This window comes from Pagrus major, chromosome 11 (assembly GCF_040436345.1).
Source record: "Pagrus major chromosome 11, Pma_NU_1.0".
Lineage (NCBI taxonomy): Eukaryota > Metazoa > Chordata > Actinopteri > Spariformes > Sparidae > Pagrus > Pagrus major.
In genome coordinates, this window is record NC_133225.1 from 11,430,259 (window position 1) to 11,450,324 (window position 20,066).

The 20,066-nt window shown below is 37.6% G+C and overlaps 2 protein-coding genes across 2 annotated transcripts; both read left to right on the plus strand.

Moving 5' to 3' along the window:
- Positions 1-1,127: 1,127 nt before the first annotated feature.
- LOC141004753 (uncharacterized) lies at positions 1,128-12,563 on the plus strand. Its single transcript, XM_073476411.1, has 11 exons — positions 1,128-1,202; positions 1,472-1,628; positions 1,813-1,945; positions 2,096-2,323; positions 2,404-2,553; positions 10,258-10,261; positions 10,686-10,763; positions 10,961-11,120; positions 11,331-11,466; positions 11,634-11,858; positions 11,963-12,563. Exons 1-11 carry the CDS (start codon positions 1,145-1,147, stop codon positions 12,137-12,139), a joined length of 1,506 nt encoding a protein of 501 aa, XP_073332512.1. The 5' UTR covers positions 1,128-1,144; the 3' UTR covers positions 12,140-12,563.
- Positions 12,564-14,655: 2,092 nt separating this feature from the next.
- Positions 14,656-16,499, plus strand: LOC141005122 (mast cell protease 2-like). The gene is made up of 5 exons (XM_073476884.1): positions 14,656-14,724; positions 14,924-15,077; positions 15,288-15,423; positions 15,610-15,834; positions 15,939-16,499. The coding sequence occupies exons 1-5, from the start codon at positions 14,673-14,675 to the stop codon at positions 16,137-16,139; spliced, it is 768 nt and encodes a 255-aa protein (XP_073332985.1). The 5' UTR covers positions 14,656-14,672; the 3' UTR covers positions 16,140-16,499.
- Positions 16,500-20,066: the final 3,567 nt, after the last annotated feature.

A 20,066-nucleotide genomic window follows, 5' to 3' on the forward strand; every position in this document is an offset into this window, starting at 1 on the left:
AGACATAGAGGCTCCTCTGAGAAAGCCGCGGCTTTAAACACAAAATGCAATAGAGGTCTTCAGGGCTGTGTGAGTGTTACCACAGAGGAATCAGTGGAGAAATTATGGCGCATCATATCGCAGTTCACTACAATGATCTGATTTATGCTCAAGCTTGGGCACCGTTTGATTCAATTACAAGTTAACTTGCGGTCGTGGACAGAGTTAAGAGGTGACTTTTCATGTGATGTAAATTTATTGAAATGGTAATCCAGGCCAGATATTAGTGAAGCAAAGTCTCCATCAAAAAGCATCACTGTCAGTGTCAAATATAATGTTACATATCACATGTATTGTATGTAAGAGATAGACCAGATGATTCCAGATTATTAGCCTGGCTAATTATTAGGGCCTATATCTGATAATTGTGATTGTTCTGTCAGATTGCTGATAAAATAAACTAATTTAAAAATGTGCTACTTTGGCACTAGCACAACTTCCTCTCACACAGTGTCCCGCCCAAAACACCATCCGATTGGTAACACATCACAATAAATAGCCTATAAACAGTAAAATAATAGAAATCTAAGTAAATTGATTTAAAAAGTCCCCAAAAGTCATCCTTGAGTCAAAGTAATAAGTTAATTTAAACTTGCACTCACAATGGCTCTGATGCAGCATGTAATCTGAAAAGAAACAAGTAACTAAAATTATTAAATTAATGTAGTGAGTATCAATTAAATGTAGTGGAGAGGAAATATGAAGTAGCAGAAAAAGAAAATACTCAAGCAAAGAACCTCAACACTTGAGTAAATTGTTGTTTCCATCACTGGTCGTTCTAAATTTTGACACAAATATTTCATATTTTTACTGCAAATGTATATCGGTTACAAATATTGTTAAGTCTCTTTGATTTCTAATCAGCCCTGTAAAGTGTATGTAACACACATATACGCCACATCTATTTAATAAAACATTGTCAAAAAACTGTACTATGACTGAAAGTGTCCTCCTCATCAATTTGGTTCACACTCACACACATCTGCATATGCAAATTACACAGACACTCCCTCCGCTGCCTATTACAAGGAAGCATTTAAATAATGAAACTGTCAGTGATGTGTGCCACTGCTCTTCAGTAGCTCAGCTCGACCGTGATCTCACCATGTTCATCCACTGTGAACTGATAGTACTGGTACTTGCACTGACTCTTGATGGCAGAGGTAAGAGGCATTTTATGGCTATTTATACTTTTCCATCCAAGTTGTTATATAGTTTATTTTGTACTTCTGTAGATGAGAGAGAACATTCCACAATGTGGGACATTCAATACACAAGGATGAATCTGTTTATTTTTATTATGTTTATGGGTCAGTTTTGGCAAATCTATTAAGGACACAATGAAGATGAATGGTCAGCGATGGTCTGTTTAGTTTTGTGACTATATAAATATAATATTATGATATTATCAATATTATTTTTTTGTCCTCAGTTCATTCAGCAGGAATCATTGGAGGCCGCGAGGCTGTGCCACATAGCAGGCCATACATGGCACTTCTGAAAGTGAAAACTAATGCTGGTGAACTGCACTGTGATGGCTTCCTTCTGAACAAGAATTTTGTGATGACTGCGGCCCACTGCCAGGGCAGGTCAGTTTAACACATTTGGTATCTGTATATTGGCAGTGATGGTGCTAGGAGTTCTGAGGCATCTGATAGAATTATTCATTTTAACAACTAACAACAAAACATTGACAATAATTTATTTTGTGAATACACTGCTCTCACAGAGAAAAACAAATCACTTTTTAAATTTTTTATTTTGTCATTTCAGTTTCTATGAAGTCTTTCTAGGACTTCACAGTTTCGAGAAGAGAAATGAAGCACAGCGTGTGTATGTGGCACAAGCATTTCCACATAAAGGCTATAATTCAAAAACATATAAAAATGACATAATGCTTCTTAAGGTAAGAAAAGCCTCGCAATGCATTATTATTACTATTTTTGTGATTTAACATCTTTGGTTTCTCATTGTGTTATTGTAAATGCTCTATGTATTCTATATTACTTAGTATCATATTTGTGTTTTTTTGTTTTTGTCCCTCTCTGTCCTTAAGTTGACCTCCGAGGCAATTTTCAGCCAAAGTGTGAAACCCATTGCTCTCGCAGATCGAAGAGGTGATTCTCTGCCAAAATCATGTCTCGTCTCTGGCTGGGGGGCAACAGATAAGAAAGATAAATACATGTCTGACAAACTCATGGAAGTCAATGTAACACTCATCAAAGATGCAAGGTGTGATGCTGAAAACATGTACTGCTCTGCGGGAGAGACTGGACCGGATGAAGTATGTACATTTTTGTAATATAACATTGACAAACCATTCACTGTTGAAACATTCACTGCATATTGTGTATGTACTTCCAGGGGGACTCCGGTGGTCCACTGGTCTGCGAGGATGGAAAGGCATACGGGGTGGTGTCCTTCACCTACGTACCACGCTCAGGTGGACAGCCAACCAAATGTTATGCAAAGATTCCTGACCTCAAAAGTTGGATCGATCTGACCATTAAAAATGCATGAAAAAATTGTTAGACTGATCAAATCACATCATTCGAGTTTTATTGTGTTTCAGTTTATTAGTTTAACATGTAAGAGCTGATAATTGAAATGCTAATATCACAGCAATGATACTGTCTGACAAATGGCTGGCTTTATGCAGATTTAATCAAAAAGTGCTTTACTCTGTTGCTAGATATTTGAATGTGATTTGGCACATTTAAGAAAGAGAGATGCTTTGGCTGACAACTTAACAACTGTCAATACTTGTCAATAAACTTTCAGATTGTAATTAGTGAGATTCCAAATTTAAATCAAGCGCATATAGATTCTCTTAAGACTAGACTTCAGCTTATAATCAGAAATTTAGATTTAATGCTGTTTAATAGAAGTGATGTAGGCGATTTCGGATACTGTCTGTCATCCTGCTCTCAAACACGACATAATACACATTAAACACGTTACTGCTTTTTGCATCATGTATCCAAGTTTGTATTGTACCAGTTTTTAAACAATAAACTGCTGCTTGTGTCATCATGTTCTCTCAGTACCTCTGTTCATGCCACAGGTTGAATTAAATAAAAATAAAGACAACACCGCCTCCTTGTGATGAAAGTCCACCGATGCATCTTCCTGCGGTTTAACATTCCCTTTAAGTGTATTTTTAGCAACATCTGTCAGAGAGGTCAATGCTCAGGGTGGACACTGACAGCGTCTGCCATCACTTCCCAATATTGTTTCCAAATGTGAAATGATGACTTTGAGATTGTTTTGGCGTTAAATTGGTTTAGCCATTAAATAGCTCCCACTTGCTTAATCATTACACCAAACGTAGACTAAATGTATTCCACATGATCAGGCAGATCATTTATGTTGAATGTTATTTGATATCCCAGTCACTCCTCATCCTATCTCAGACCTTAAGGTGGGACAACAGTGATGTTGTGCTGCAACTTAAATGACTTTTTTTAGCTTACAATAATATTATTGAAAAACAACGCTAGACTCCATGACGTGTATGAACTAAAACGAGGACACACCTTACAGTTTTGAAGGTTGCCACCTGCATCTGGATGCAACTCATATTATATTTGTGTATCAGTTATATCTATTTATTCTCACTTCTAACTTTTGACTTAAAACAGACACCATATTTTAGTTATTATAGGTGTTTAAGCTACCTTATTTACCTAATTTACAGTGTGAGATTTCCTAGAACCTCGTAGAAAAGGCCTGGGAAATCCTCTATGCCTCTCTGACTTTGAGTGTGAGCTAGGAGCATTAGGTCTGAAACATGGTCCACAGGTGCAATATGTAAGAACTGGCCACCTGTCGATTTCTTACCCTTCCGTCATATCAGCTGACTCTTCCCTGGCTGGGAGCCCAGAGCAACAGGGGAGCATTGGTGATGTATCCTATCAGACTATCACCCACTGAAGTACAAAGTAGCTAGGGGCTAGCTGGTTAGCATGTTAACGTCAATAGATATCAGTGCAGCATCACACATACGGCTTTGACATAATGTGAAAACAGCTATTCTTTCACATTTTCTTGATAATGTTAAATTTGAATGTTTTAAACCAACATTTTCACATATTGTGCCTTTAACTACATTTTTATTTACTATAAATGTACTATTTATTAATAATGTTTATTGTAAAGCATTTTTACAGGATAAACTTATTATTAAACAACTACTGACAGGGCTTAAAAACATTTCCATATATTTTGACAGTCAATATTGTGTCTATTTTAGTTCTAGGTTAATTTACCATCTGTTTTGTTGTATTTTATTTTTACATGCAATCAGTGGTCTCCAATAAACCTTTAATATGGACACATTTTTATATTTTACACAATACAAATTATTTTTTGTTTGTTTTTTGCTTATGAATTCAGCTTTTCATTTCTAACCGGAAGTTATATAGACTTTATTTACTCAAGCTTTTGACTGCGGCTAGCCAACTGTAGTAACTCTGTTGCATTAGTATAGGCCGTCTCAAACCAATCGCCAGAATACCTGTTTTTGTCACCACAGTGGTGTCCAGTGATGTCACGCTTCCAAATGCTGTAACGCCGTCTCAAACTACGGTCACTGCATGGTTTGACAGCCTTCTTGCTTACTTCCCAATGTAAAAGTCATGTTGTAAACATGCAATGTGAATGTGATATGACACGTATTGTAGAAACGTCAAAGTGGTTTGTATGAAGAGCAGAAACATTGACTGCTAATGTATTATTCGGGCGACTGGGCTGCCTGGGTGATTGACACATCATGTCAAGTGGATAAGAGGAGGGGCCACATCCTCTGCCCAAGTTTTTACTTTTACTGCTGTAAAAGCTGCAGACACTTCACTCACTTTGGCTTAAAGAGAAGAAGAATGTAATATTACTAATGTTATTGCCACTGTTTCTTCTAATTCTTGTTATTGTGACAAGTCTCTTATATAATAAATGACTCTTTAGTGTCAACATGAGTCAGTAAGAGTTTAATTTACCAACTGTTTCCACTGGTGGTAGTGCTCGCCTACTGTTGGCCTGATTAGTCGAAGGTAGCCTGTGATAGACGGTGATAGACAGATGGTTTATCCAATCACAGTAGCTCCTTCTAGAATAGAAACATCACACTGTAGAGAGGTTTTAAGATGAGATATAAACAGAAAAGACAATAAGAAATTAGAGTAAATTCAAATAAAATATATAAATAACTGTAAAAAATCTTCATTGAAATTACACTGGCTGGCCAAAAAAAACAAAGTCACCACCAATTGGATTTAACTAAGCAAATAGCTAAGAGCCTTCCATTGAATAATTACTGCAGTGATTAATATGTTCCAGCTGGCAACAAGTTATGTCAGAAGACATATCCTATGGATGTGGAGAGGATGTTACTTTGTGTCAGAAGGGTCAAATTATCATCAAGCAAAGAAAATAATATTGGTGAAACTACTAAAATTGGGTTAAGAACTGTCCAACACATTATTAAAATCTGGAAGGATAGTGGTGAACCATTATCGTGAGTGGAGAACTCAAGGGGATTGGGACTAAACAGCTGTGTAGCCTTAATAAAACCACTTGTCAGTGAGGCTAATCGGAAATAGGGGCTTTAATTTGCTAGGGAGCATAAAGATTGGACTCTGGAGCAATGGAAAAAGGTCACGTGGTCCGATGAGTCCAGATTTACCCTGTTCCAGAGTGATGGCCATTCATGCCTTGTGCCTACTGTACAAGTCTGTGGGGGCAGTATTATGATCTGGGGTTGCTTCAGTTGGCCATGACTAGGTTCAGCAACGTTATGTTTCCAAAAAATGAGGTCAGGTGAGACATATTTTTCACACATGGATTGGTCACCACAGAGTCCAGACCTTAACCCCAATAAGAATCTTTGGGATGTGCTGGAGAAGACTTTACGCAGTAACCCGACTCTCCCATCATCAATAACAGATCTTGGCGAAAAATTAATGAAAAACTCTGGACGGAAATAAATGTTGTGACATTGTATACGTTAAAAAAATGATGCAATGGCGAATATGTGCCGTAATCACAGCTAAAGGCGGTCCAACGAAATAGAGCGCATGAATTTATTTTTTGGCTGGGCAATGTAGTGTGACAACTGCGTATGTATTTACATTTATAAGTAGAGTTGCTATGAGAAATAGAGATGTAAGATATGTGCTATAGTGACTAATACTGCAGTATGTAATAGTTGACAATGGGTAACAGCATAAATAAAAGTTATAAAAATGCTATAAATAACAGAAGAAATGCTACAATCATTATATTTACATGTCACATATATAGTTATTTATACATAACTAGAATAAATTAAAATGCAGAACATTTACTTGTACAAATATAATATTGTAAATAATACATATATATACACAGAATAATATGAAAAAAATCATCATATATTCTTTCAATATATGTACATATACAAATTTTACTCTGGGTATTTTTTATGCTGTAAACTACAATACCTTAAATATCAGTATTTGATAGCATGGTCAATGCCATAGGGAAAAAACTGGCGTAACTTTGAACTTTCAACTTTAGATTTTTATTAGAGATAAATGTAGCTCAGCTTCCGTACTGTGTGATAAGCACAACAGCATTTGAGGTAATTGGGTGTGAGGAGGCAGGCCTGCACTGCAGCAGTGTTTGTGTCGACTTGCTGTCAGAGAAGGGAGAGCGAGAAAGCACAGCTGGTATCAGTATCGATACTGTTGAAATTGAGCATTGAAACAGTTCAAATGACAACACTTCTCTCTTGGTCAGGGATGTCCTCAGAACTATGCTGTGGTCAAGATACTTCAACTGCTCCAGCCAAGGAATCCCTGACCTATTCTGTACCAATACCTACTGTACAGTCATCTTGAGCCCAGCAGAGAAGGTCATTTACACCTCAGTGGACAATGAAGCCATGGGGCCTCATCCTGACATGCCAACCCTGAGTCTTACTCCTTGGGTTTCTCGCGTCCACACTCACTGACATATTTTATCACCATTCAGCCCTTCTCATCAGCCTCTGCTCCATCCAATCCCTTTACCGTTCACAACCCTCTTTTAACCCTCCATTCAAAACCGTAATGAATTCATCCCTGTCTTACATTTGAATACTTTATGGGCGTGTGTTTTGCTAGTTCAGAATGAAAAGGGACTGGGACCCAATCTGCCCTATGAACATATATAACTGAAAGTAAGCCCCCAAAGAATGAGAGATGAACAAGTGGATGTACTTATGCTTCACACCATAAAAAAAGAGGAAATGGTTTACGATAGTCGTCAATACTTCCTGATGATTACACGCAAGATAAACACCACACGCCATTTCACACGTATGTGAGCAACCAACACTTTGATAAACAAGAAACAGAGTACATGGGAATCAGAGGCTGCTATACTTAGAGTAAAGATCCAGCACAGATAATGATAGCTGCTCTACTCTGGAGTTTGGAGAGCGGTGTGTTCTATGAAATGATCTTTCAAAAACTAAAACATTGGTTTATCTGCTCTAGTGTGAACAGCAAAGGTTAGCATGCCCGGCTAACTAGCTAACTACCTATAATAGTAACCAGAATAATTTCCTAAGGAGTGGGGCTTTACAGGGGTTACAGGTTATGTTACAAAATACTGTTTTACAAACATGAAAGCATAAATCTTACCACCGTGCTGGTTGTCCAACTATGTCTTGTTAAAGTGAACATTTAACCATTCAATAAATGATTTGGATGCTGTAACAACATGATTTAAAAGACTTGCATGGCTTGATATCAGTCTGGCTTTCATCCTGCAAGTAAGACCTTCATTGGCAATGCACTCTCTCGGCTCTGAACAACCTTCTGTAGGACCTTGACATATCATGCAGTTTTCATCCATTGTTTTCTGCCCTCTTTTGGATATAATGAAGGGCCATACCCTCTGAAATCATCTGCCAGCAGTACTGGGTAGAGTAGATTCCCTAAATGCCCTTTTCATTAGTGTAAGTCAAGTTTTCAGGTATGCACATGCCTTTCTGTCCCAGAGAAGATCGTTATTGTGAATAGCAGTTTTGTACTAGCTCCAAAAACGCCTGCCAGAAACTGATGTTGGCATTCAATTTCTTAATCATCAACTTTGGTGAGACGGGTTGTTGTTAGATCTGACACAACCGGTGCATATCATGTAGCTCACGTAGTAGCTCATTAGAAACTTAACTAACTGCGGCCTGTTTAACACTTAATACTTACATATTTTATATAAAGCTCAGTGGTCACATTTCACAAGTCTTATTTTTCTGCACTGTTTTATGACATGACAAAAGGAGAACAACGTTTCCTTTGGTTGACCTCAGAGAGCTTCAGCATTTTGCATGAAATACTTACAGAGATCTTCAAGGCTGTGTATGTTACAACACAGGCATCAGAACAATGCAACATACCTATGCATAACACACAGACGTAACACACAGACTTTCACAACAGCCCAGATTCCCAAAAAGTTGGACGCCAGTCTCTCCCACAGAGCAGCACCAGTTCTTCTCAGCACACTGCTTATCGTCGTAGAGTGTTACATTGACTTACATGAGTACTTCAGACATAAAGTTATTCTTCTCTGTTAATCCCCAGCCGGTGACTAGACATGATTTTGGCAGAGAGCCATCACCTCGGCCTCCAAGAGTAATGGGTCTCACATTTTTTGTTGAAATTCACCTTGGAGCTCAACTTGAGGACAAAGAGAGATAGAAATATGTATGTATGTATGTATGTATGTGATAGATGTTAAGATACCAAATGTAGTTCTGCTAGTAAAACTTGCTTGTCACCATATTCTCTCAGTAGGCTAACCACCTATAATAGTAAGTCACCTTGCTCTCACATTATACTTGTGGATCAGTTATATCTATTTATGTTCAGTGGTAAATTTTGATTTGTTATAACAGAGCTCATAGTTACTGTAGGTGTGTTAGGGCTCCAGGGGTCATCTCTGCCATTAGAACATTTTATTGATTTAAATAAGCAAATAAAGTACTTCAGAGTGTTTTAAGATTAGAAATACCACGGAAAAACATCATCTTGTTTCCAGTCCAGTCCAATACACTAATTTGCACACTTTAACTGAATGTTCTTTGGTCTGGTGAAGAAAGAGAACGGCACAGAATGTTCTCTGGCCTTGAAAGGAAAACCTCAAAGAATGAGTAATAACCAAGGGGGGATTTACTGGTTTCATAGCTCAGAAAAAGGAAATGTTGACTATATTAATCTATACCTCCTGCTGATTGTGAACAAGATAAATGATGCAACACCATTTCAAGCGGATGTGATCAACAAACACCTTTAAACACAAGACACAGAGTGCACTGGAATCAAAGGTTGCTGAACAATGTTTGTTATTTTCCAATGAATTAAAACAGAATAGACTTTGATTGAATAGCACCAAGAATGGAGGACTGACAGTATATGCAGTGTGAACAAAAAGGGGTGCATTAAACATCACAATAAATAATAGGGGCTACTGTTAGATCAGACAGAATCAGTGCATAAACAGTAAGGCATTAGCTGCAATATCTGCAATAATATCTATCTTTTGACTTGACAAAACTAGGATAATGTTTCTTTTGGGACTGTGTGACCTCAGAGAGCCTCGGCCCAGCAGGGGGATATGTGTTAGCGGCTAGTTTGCTACGTTCTACAAGCTCCCTTAGCTTTTTTAGTTTAATAAACACAGAAACAAACCACCCTGTTAAATGCCACAATCATAAAAAACACAAGCACAATAGCTGTCACCAATGTACCTCAGTCCAAAAAGGCTTCCCTGCATCACAGTTACTACCGACTGCTGCAGGGCTGTGCTTTGTGCTACCATTAGCTGCTGATCGAGTCTGTTGCTGCTGTAGCAGCTATGTTCATTGGCTCAAGGGCTGTGTGCCTTGTGCTCCTGGGTTAGCAGCTGAACAGTCTTTCACTTGTTCTTTGGCAGGGGATGGGGTGTGTGCTTTATGCTTCTGAGCTAGCTAAATGCTGAACAACAGGCTCAAGGGCTATGGCACCCATATACAACTAGCACTACTTCATGTCTCATATGTAAGAAAACCTAACATTGTCATCTTGAACGTAAAACTCAACAAGGCTATTGTTAGTACTCACTGCTGTCACATTTATCTTCCATTCTTGTGTGACAAGCTCACTAATAGCTGTAGCAACACATCTGCCAGTCAAGCACAATGATTGTGCACAATCACAGGCAGGTATGTTTGTAGACAGACAGGTTCAAATCCTTTCATATAACCCGAATGAGACAACTGAATGTGCTTATTAAAAGGTCTTTAACAGCCACATGTATTTTTTTATTTATTTATTTTTTATTTGTCAGAACCTTTGATTTATTGATTGCTGTCAAGATGTTAAGAGATTTTCAATAACAAAAATGTTTCAAGAATAACTTACCAACCACAGATTTAGTTAAACATTGTCAAGAGATTTATGAATTGTGCTATGAAAATCTAACTTTCATCATGCTCTGGAGTCGATAGAGATGTGGATGTGTTCAAACCCACATCATTTGCATGTGTCGATGACATGTGGTGATGACTGAAACACTTCCTTTTCTGCCTCACGCTCAGAAGCATTAAAGACCTGAAATTGTCAGTGAGGTATGCCACTGCTCTTCAGTAGCTCAGCTGGAGTGCAATCTCACCATGTTCATCCGACTGGTAGTACTGATACTTGCACTGACTCTTGATTGTCGAGGTACGTTTAATTTTTTAAGGCATTACTTTACTGTTTCACACAGGTTATAACATGCTGTTTAAAGAAAACTAAGTACATGAGGAATATTCCACATTCAGTACTGTGAGACAAAGTGTACAAAGATAACAAGGATTATTTCATGAGTTTCTTTGATCTCTTTAGTTTAAATGTGTATGATGCATCACTTTTTTTCTCAGTTCATACAGGGGAAATCATCGGAGGCAAAAAGGCTGTGCCACACAGCAGGCCATACATGGTGTTTCTGGAGAGGCTACATGAGAATAACTCAAAAACACACTGTGATGGCTTCCTTCTGAATGAGGAGTTTGTGGTGACTGCAGCCCATTGCAAGGCCAAGTGAGTTTAACTCATTTATGTCGATCTATTCGGAGTTGTGGGGCCCCTGATAAGACAACTTAGATCCATGAATTGAGACTTCCATTTAAAATACACCAATAATTGATTCCTAACTGGTAAATAAGTCTTGAAATAAATTGTATTCTATGAAAACAATGCCGTGACAAAAAGTCCTTGATAACCTTCTTGCACTTAATTGAATCATTCCAGGTCCTACATAGCCTGGCTGGGAGCTGACAATATCCAAAGCCGGAATGACATGCAGCGTGTGTCTGTGGAAAAAGATTTTCCACACAAAGACTACAGTCCAGCGCCTAATTTAAAAAATGACATCATGCTTCTTAAGGTAAAAAAAGAATTGTATTATTTGGTTTTGGTTGTTTTTTCTCTCTTTTGTTTTTCATTATTCCATTTCCAAATGCATTATTGAACAAGGAGTACTAAAATAAAGATTCACAATTATACCTTGTAAATATATATTTATATATATTTTTATCTCTTTCTGTCCACAAGTTGAGCTCCAAGGTGAATTTCACCGAAAACGTGACAAGCATTGCTCTCGGAGACCGAGTTGATGGCCCTCTGCCAAATTCGTGTCTCGTCTCCGGCTGGGGGTTAACAGGGGAAGATAATTACTTGTCTGATGTACTCATGGAAGTCAATGTAACACTCAGTGACGATAAGCGGTGTGATGGGGAGAGCTGGTACTGCTCTGTGGGAAACACTGGACCGGCTCAGGTACGCACATTTTTGTAACATGACATGGGCAAACAAACATTGGTCAATAATGATAACTGATTCACTGTTTAAGCACTCAATGCATATTGTGTGTGTACCTCCAGGGAGACTCCGGAGGTCCACTGGTCTGCGAGGATGGAAAGGCATATGGGGTGGTGTCCTACAAGAAGAACCCGGAAACAACAGATGAATTGCCTTTGTATGTCTTCACCAAGATTCCTGACTACATAAGCTGGATCAATTCTACTATTTCTCCTATTGAGCATCATGGAAAAAAGTAACAACTGACTGATCAAATCACAACATTTGAATTTATGTTGCATGACATTGAAGTTGAACTTTATTTTTGTTTGGAAAGTAAAAAAAAAACTGAAAACATGAATGTGATTTGCTAAAACTGAGACATATTTTGCCTTTTAATGGTAATGGTGTTTTTTTTCTGCTATATATTAACTTAATATTATAATTAGGCAAATTGAAATTGAATGCTGTTTATTAGGTGTGATATATGTTAAACTAGATTCTGTCCGTCATCCTGCTCTTAAATGCAACAATATGTTATGCTTTGTGTATCTTCTTTTTGACTTGATCAAATGAGAACACAGGATCCTCCGAGTTTGTATCGTAGCATCTTTTTAAACGATAACTTGCCGCTTGTCTCGCCATGTTCCCTCAGCATGAATTAAAATCAAACAAAAAAGACAACACTGCCTCCTTGTGATGAAACTGTATTGATGCAGCAAGAAGAGGTTCACTTTTCACTTCTTGAAACTTTCATCTCCTCCTTTCTAAGCTCTAAAGTCTAATAGTTGTTAAGATACCAAATGTAATTCTGCTCTTAAATACAACATTTTATACATTAAATACATTACGGCCTTGTAAATCTTTTTGACTCAATCAAATAAGAACACAGGATCCTCTGAGTTGTGTTTGCTTGCTCACCATGTTCTCTCAGTAGGCTAACTACCTATAATAGTAAGTCACCTTGCCCTCACATTATACTTCAATTGTATCTTTTTATGTTCAGTGGTAAATTTTGATTTGTTATAAAAGAGCTCATAGTTATTGTAGGTGTGTTAGGGCTCCAGGGGTCATCTCTGCCATTAGAGCATTTTATTGATTTAAATAAGCAAATAAAGTACTTCGGAGTGTTTTAAGATTAGAAATACCACGGAAAAACATCATCTTGTTTTGCTAACAACTACGTTTTATTGCATTTCTATTCTTTTAATAACGATGTCTAACTACAGCCACCCTTCACTCATCCCTGTTTTACTTGCCAGTCCAATATACTAATTTGCACACTTTAACTGAATGTTATTTGGTATGAGAACAGCACAGAATGTTCTCTGGCCTTGACAGGAAAACCTCAAAGAATGAAAAAGGAAATGCTGACTATATTAATCTATACCTCCTGCTGATTGTGAACAAGATAAATGATGCAACACCATTTCAAATGGATGTGATCAACGAACACCTTGAAACACAAGACACAGAGTGCACTGGAATCAGAGGTTGCTGAACAATGTTTTTTTTTTTTCACCGATTAATTAAAACAGAATAGAATTTGATTGAATAGCACCAAGAATAGAGACAGTGACAGTGTATGCAGTGTGAACAAGTGGGATGCTTTAAACACAATAATAATAAGAACAGTAATAATAATAATAATAATAATACAATAATAGGGGCTACTGTTAGATCAGACTGAATCAGCGCATAGACAGTAAGGCATTAGCTGCAATATCTATCTTTTGACTTGACAAAACTAGGATAATGTTTCTTTTGGGACTGTGTGACCTCAGAGAGCCTCAGCCCAGCAAGGGGATATGTGTTAGCAGCTAGTTTGCTACATTCTACAAGCTCCCTTAGCTTTTTTAGTTTAATAAACACAGAAACAAACCACTCTGTTAAATGCCACAATCATAAAAACACAAGCACAATAGCGGTCACCAATGTACCTCAGTCCAAAAAGGCTTCCCTGCATCACAGTTACTACTGACTGCTGCAGGGCTGTGCTTTGTGCTACCATTAGCTGCTGATCGAGTCTGTTGCTGCTGTAGCAGCTATGTTCATTGGCTCAAGGGCTGTGTGCCTTGTGCTCTTGGGTTAGCAGCTGAACAGTCTTTCACTTGTTCTTTGGCAGGGGATGGGGTGTGTGCTTTATGCTTCTGAGCTAGCTAAATACTGATCAACAGGCTCAAGGGCTATGCTACCCATATACAACTAGCATTACCTCATGTCTCACATGTAAGAAAACCTAGCATTGTCATCTTGAACGTAAACACTGAACAAGGCTATTGTTAGTACAGTATAGTAGCAATATATCTGCCAGTCAAGCACAATGATTGTGCACAGACAGGCAGGTATGTTGGTAGACAGACAGGTTCAAATCCTTTCATATAAGCCAAATGAGACAATTAAATGTGCTTATTAAAAAGTCTTCAAAAGCCACATGTACAGGATTTTATTTTTTTATTTTTTATTTGTCAGAACCTTTGATTTATTGATTGCTGTCGAGATGTTAAGAGATTTTCAATAACAAAAATGTTTCAAGAATAACTTACCAACCACAGATTTAGTTAAACATTGTCAAGAGATTTATGAATTGTGCTATGAAAATCTAACTTCTATCACGCTTTGGAGTTGATAGAGATGTGGATGTGTTCAAACCCACATCATTTGCATGTATTGATGACACGTGGTGACAACTGAAACACTGTTCTGCCTCACGCTCAGAAGCATTAAAGACCTGAAATTGTCAGTGAGGTATGCCACTGCTCTTCAGCAGCTCAGCTGGAGTGCAATCTCACCATGTTCATCCGACTGGTAGTACTGATACTTGCACTGACTCTTGATCGTCGAGGTAAGTTTAATTTTTTAAGGCATTACTTTACTGTTTCACACAGGTTATAACATGCGGTTTAAAGAAAACTAAGTGCATGAGGAATATTCCACATTCAGTACTGTGAGACATAAAGTGTACAAAGATAACAAGGATTATTTCATGAGTTTCTTTGATCTCTTTAGTTTAAATGTGTATGATGCATCACTTTTTTTCTCAGTTCATACAGTGATAGGAGGCAAAGAGGCTGTGCCACACAGCAGGCCATACATGGTGTTTCTGGAGAGGCTACATGAGGATAACTCAAAAACATACTGTGATGGCTTCCTTCTGAATGAGGAGTTTGTGGTGACTGCAGCCAATTGCAAGGCCAAGTGAGTTTAACTCATTTATGTCGATCTATTCGGAGTTATGGGGCCCCTGATAAGACTACTTAGATCCATGAATTGAGACTTCCATTTAAAATGCACCAATAATTGATTCCTGATTGGTAAATAAGTCTTGAAATAAATTGTATTCTATGAAAACAATGCTGTGACAAAAAGTCCTTGATAACCTCCTTGCACTTAATTGAATCATTCCAGGTCCTACATAGCCTGGCTGGGGGCTGACAATATCCAAAACCGGAATGACATGCAGCGTGTGTCTGTGGAAGAAGCATTTCCACACAAAGACTACAGTCCAGCACCCAATTTAAAAAATGACATCATGCTTCTTAAGGTAAAAAAAAGAATTGTATTATTTGGTTTTGGTTGGTTTTTCTCTCTCTTTTGTTTTTCATTATTCCATTTCCAAATGCATTATTGAATACATTAAACAAGGAGTACTAAAATAAAGATTCACAATAATACCTTAAAATAAATATATATATATTTATATATATTTGTATCTCTTTCTGTCCACAAGTTGAGCTCCAAGGTGAAATTCACCGAAAATGTGAAAAGCATTGTTCTCGCAGACCAAGGTGATGGCCCTCTGCCAAATTCGTGTCTCGTCTCCGGCTGGGGGTTAACAGGGGAAGATATGTTCTTGTCTGATGTACTCATGGAAGTCAATGTAACACTCAGTGACGATAAGCGGTGTGTTGGGCAGGACTGGTACTGCTCTGTGGGAAACACTGGACCGGATGAAGTACATACATTTTTGTAACATAACATGGACAAGCAAACATTGGTCAATAATGATAACTGATTCACTGTTGAAGCACTCAATCCATATTGTGTGTGTACCTCCAGGGAGACTCCGGAGGTCCACTGGTCTGCGAGGATGGAAAGGCATACGGGGTGGTGTCCTCCAAGAAGAACCCGGGCACAACAGATGAATTGCCTTTGTATGTCTTCACCAAGATTCCTGACTACATAAGCTGGATCATTTCTATTTTTTCTCTTATTGAGCATCGTGGACGTGACAAAGACACAACGATTTTTTTTTGTTGAAAAAGTTAAAAAAAATGAAAATATGAATATGATTTGCTAAAACTGAGACATATTTTGCCTTTTAATGGTATAGCTGTTTTTTTCTGCTATTGAACAACTATATATGAACTTAAGATTATAATTAGGCAAATTGAAACTGAATGCTGTTTATTAGGTGTGATATATGTTAAACTAGATGCTGTCCATCATCCTGCTCTTAAATGCAACATTATGTTACGCTTTGTGTATCTTCTTTTTGACTTGATCAAATGAGAACACAGGATCCTCCGAGTTTGTATCGTAGCATCTTTTTAAACGATAACCTGCTGCTTGTCTCGCCATGTTCCCTCAGCATGAATTAAAATCAAACAAAAAAGACAACACTGCCTCCTTGTGATGAAACTGTATTGATGCAGCAAGAAGAGGTTCACTTTTCACTTCTTGAAACTTTCATCTCCTCCTTTCTAAGCTCTAAACTTTAAAGCAATGATAATACTTACTCGTGTGGAAGAGACATTGGGGAATTCATATTGATTACTCTGACTACATGGAAATATGGGAGTTTACATTAACAGTTGTCTAGGTTACCACCCCGTCTTATAATAATCAGTTGTTATCTGTTTACAACAGACACCAGATCTCGATTAATATCGGTGTTTTACACCTCTACACCTATGGTATGACATTAATTTGCACCCACATTGTGAGATTCTGTATTTCGTGTGTCTTATATTCAAGGTACAGGCCTCATTTTAATTAAGGTAAAATGATTAAACACATTATTTGGATCCATAGGTTACAGTGATGCACTTTAGTCTTTTAGTTGGGTTACACTAAACCTTTTTGTTTGCCAAATTGTTTATTTGTGAACACAATATCTCAAATAATGTAATAACGGTTTAAGTAGCTTTGAACTCTTGGTATATTAATGTTCACATTAGGAAGAAGCCTTTTAAATTTTGTTTCTATGCCTTTTGCACCACCATCAGGCGATTTCCATTACTTACATGCCTGTATTAATGACTGCATTATTAAACACACATACATGCAGCATGTACACTATATGTATACTGTAGATATATTTACATATATAATAACGCATGCTATAAACCCATTTGGAAAGTTTTGCTAATTAAAAATGTCTTATTTTCTTTCAAGATGCAGCTCTTCTAACAGCCACTTGATATTGGCTCTATTGCTTTCTGCCCTGACCTTTGCCTCCAATGTTTTATTGAGCTGTTTTTCAAGGCCCCTAAAATTTCTAGTGGTGCTGCATATCCATATTTCAACCACCAAAAGGCCTGTCTCATGGTTTTTACTCAGGAGGGCCTTCTGCGTAGCCACTCTAATATAACATACTGATTCAAGAGTGCAGACTGTCCTAACCTGGCGCTAGATGTACTATAAATATATCAGTGACGTTGATGAAACTTTGGACTCTCAAGGGAGAGTCATCCTCATCCAGACATCAGTATAGACAGTAATGTACTTTAAATATGGACAGCCTCTGTCATGATGTTCATAGAGGCTGCTGAGCGCGGTTCCACTGCCCGCTAACCTGGATCCGGATCTGATGCCCATTATGGCAGCACTCCCTTTTAGCATTCGCCGCTACTCACTGCAACATCCCATTCCTACTTTATTTTGTAATGTAATGGATGGACGGACGTATTTAAGGGGGTGTTGAACATTTAGCCGACTAATGAACGAGGGTAAGTGCTTTTAGAGTTTTCAGAAACTGTCGTAACAAAGCGCGATGAGGACTTTTCACATTTCAGCATAGCTGCACGTTAACAGTGCAAACACTACAACAACCTACTTAAGTTACATTACCGATACTCACCATAGTAGTTATACGGCAGCTAGCCGGCTCTGTAGTGGATCTCCATATGATCTCTGACTCCTGAAATGTAGCAGAAACAAGAAGCAATAACCAATGAAAACAGCTTTATTGAAAGTATTATATGATTGCTTCCTGTAGGCCTTTTTATACAGGTTTTCATCATAAGCACCATGAAAGACTGTCTGTTGACACTGTTCTCATTGCTTCCCCTGAAGTGGCCTCCTAAAGATGATCCACCTGCATTTCTTTATCCTCTGCTGAAGCTGCTTTTTTCACTGCATGTACATCTTTTGCCCTGTTTTATCCCCACTGACGTGTCACAAGCTATTATACTGTATTCACACTAAAGAAATCCACAATTCTCTTTTCAAAAGAAGTGATATTTTGGTCTCTTTTTTAGCTGTTGAGTTTGTTTACTCACTGCCTTTAATTCGTTCAGTTGGTTTCCCTTTAGCAGGGTAATGATGGCTGCTGCTTGCCTGTTGGAGGTGGGTTAACTTAAGTGTTATTAGATGGCAAACATTCCTCAATCTGACTCCCACATCATTTTCATAATTTGTTTAATTTAACCAAGACGGTTTCTCAAGATACCGAAGTAATGTAAATGAAAAATCAAGAATTTACATGACATGAAAAGAAATGCATGCTGAGTTTTCATAATACATATTCATATAAAATAGAAGAAGCAGTAAAATCCATTAAAAACAGGTGTGTCTTATTTGTATTTGTATCATCTATCACCTGTTTGTTTACCTATTAATTAGCTACTTCTATAAATGTATTGCAATGCAGCTAAAATCTGTTATTTTGACCACTCCAGTTACATATATTGATACTGCCAATGAAAACCTAATGTTATAAACCTTATAAACTAGTGGGCCCTATGGATAATCAGCCTCTCCTGCAACATGTTTTCATTATTAAGCCCTACACAGTGTGGCTAACAGCTATGCTAATATTCCTCCCTCACTATAATGTTGATGCTAGCTTAAAGTTAGGTTTAACATCTGGGCCCTGGCTACGTTAAGCTAAATTTAACCAAGAAAACAAGTAGTCTTAGCAGCTAATAGCTAACTGTTAGCTGTTAATAGCTACATTTATTTTAGCTAATAAAGAAACCCGAGCATTGGTAATGTTGTAGCTGACCAAACAGCCAAGACTAACATTTCAGTATTCACACTCACGTTACCTCCAACAAGCTAATGCTGCAGCTGGGAACAAACACCTGTAAGATGACTCACCTGAAACAGAACACAGACATCACTGACTTGTTTTCTGTAACACCTGTGCTCACCCTGCTATGACAGGTCAAAGAGGTAGACTGTAACATGTGTAGTACACAGCCTACTCCAGTATTTTGGAGGTAGGTGGTTGTACTTGTACTGCATTACATTTCAGGGGGAAATGACAATGTTACCTTTCAGATTAAGAGCTGACATGTAAAACATTGTTATCAGTGTATAAAATAAGTTACATTGTGGATAAAAGTAGCCAACATTAAGAAGAGTTGGTGAAATCATGAAAAATCCTCCCGACATGCAGTGTTTGTAAAGAGTACCCAGTTACAAGTAATTAATTTAAGACCTATACATTTAATTAGCTGATATTAAATGTACTTGAGTATTGCAAGTCATTTTATGGCAATAAATGTAATTGAGCATCAAAAAGTAAAATTATTAGATATCAAATTATACAGATATTTACATGTAGCCTATATATAATGATAAATATAATACTTATTTTACATAACAAGTACTTTTACTTTGATATTTTAGGTATATCTTTCTTTCTGATAATTCTTCAGTACTGATTTTATATGCAGGGTTTTCAATTGAGTGCATTTTTAAGTAGGTATACGCACCATCTTATCTTATCTTTTCCTTAAATGGAAATAAAGTTTTTTTGAACAATGCTGTTAAAACAGAATCATATCTACAACACCATGAGAGAAGGGAGGCTTGAACAAACTCTTGCTTTTCTACCTGAGTCCACTTGGTGGCAGCACTGAATCTTGATAAAATCCCCTACAGGAGTCTTTGTTGTTGCACAAAAAATGTGCTGCACACTTTTCTTTAACTTTAGGCTTGAGGTGACACTTGACACAC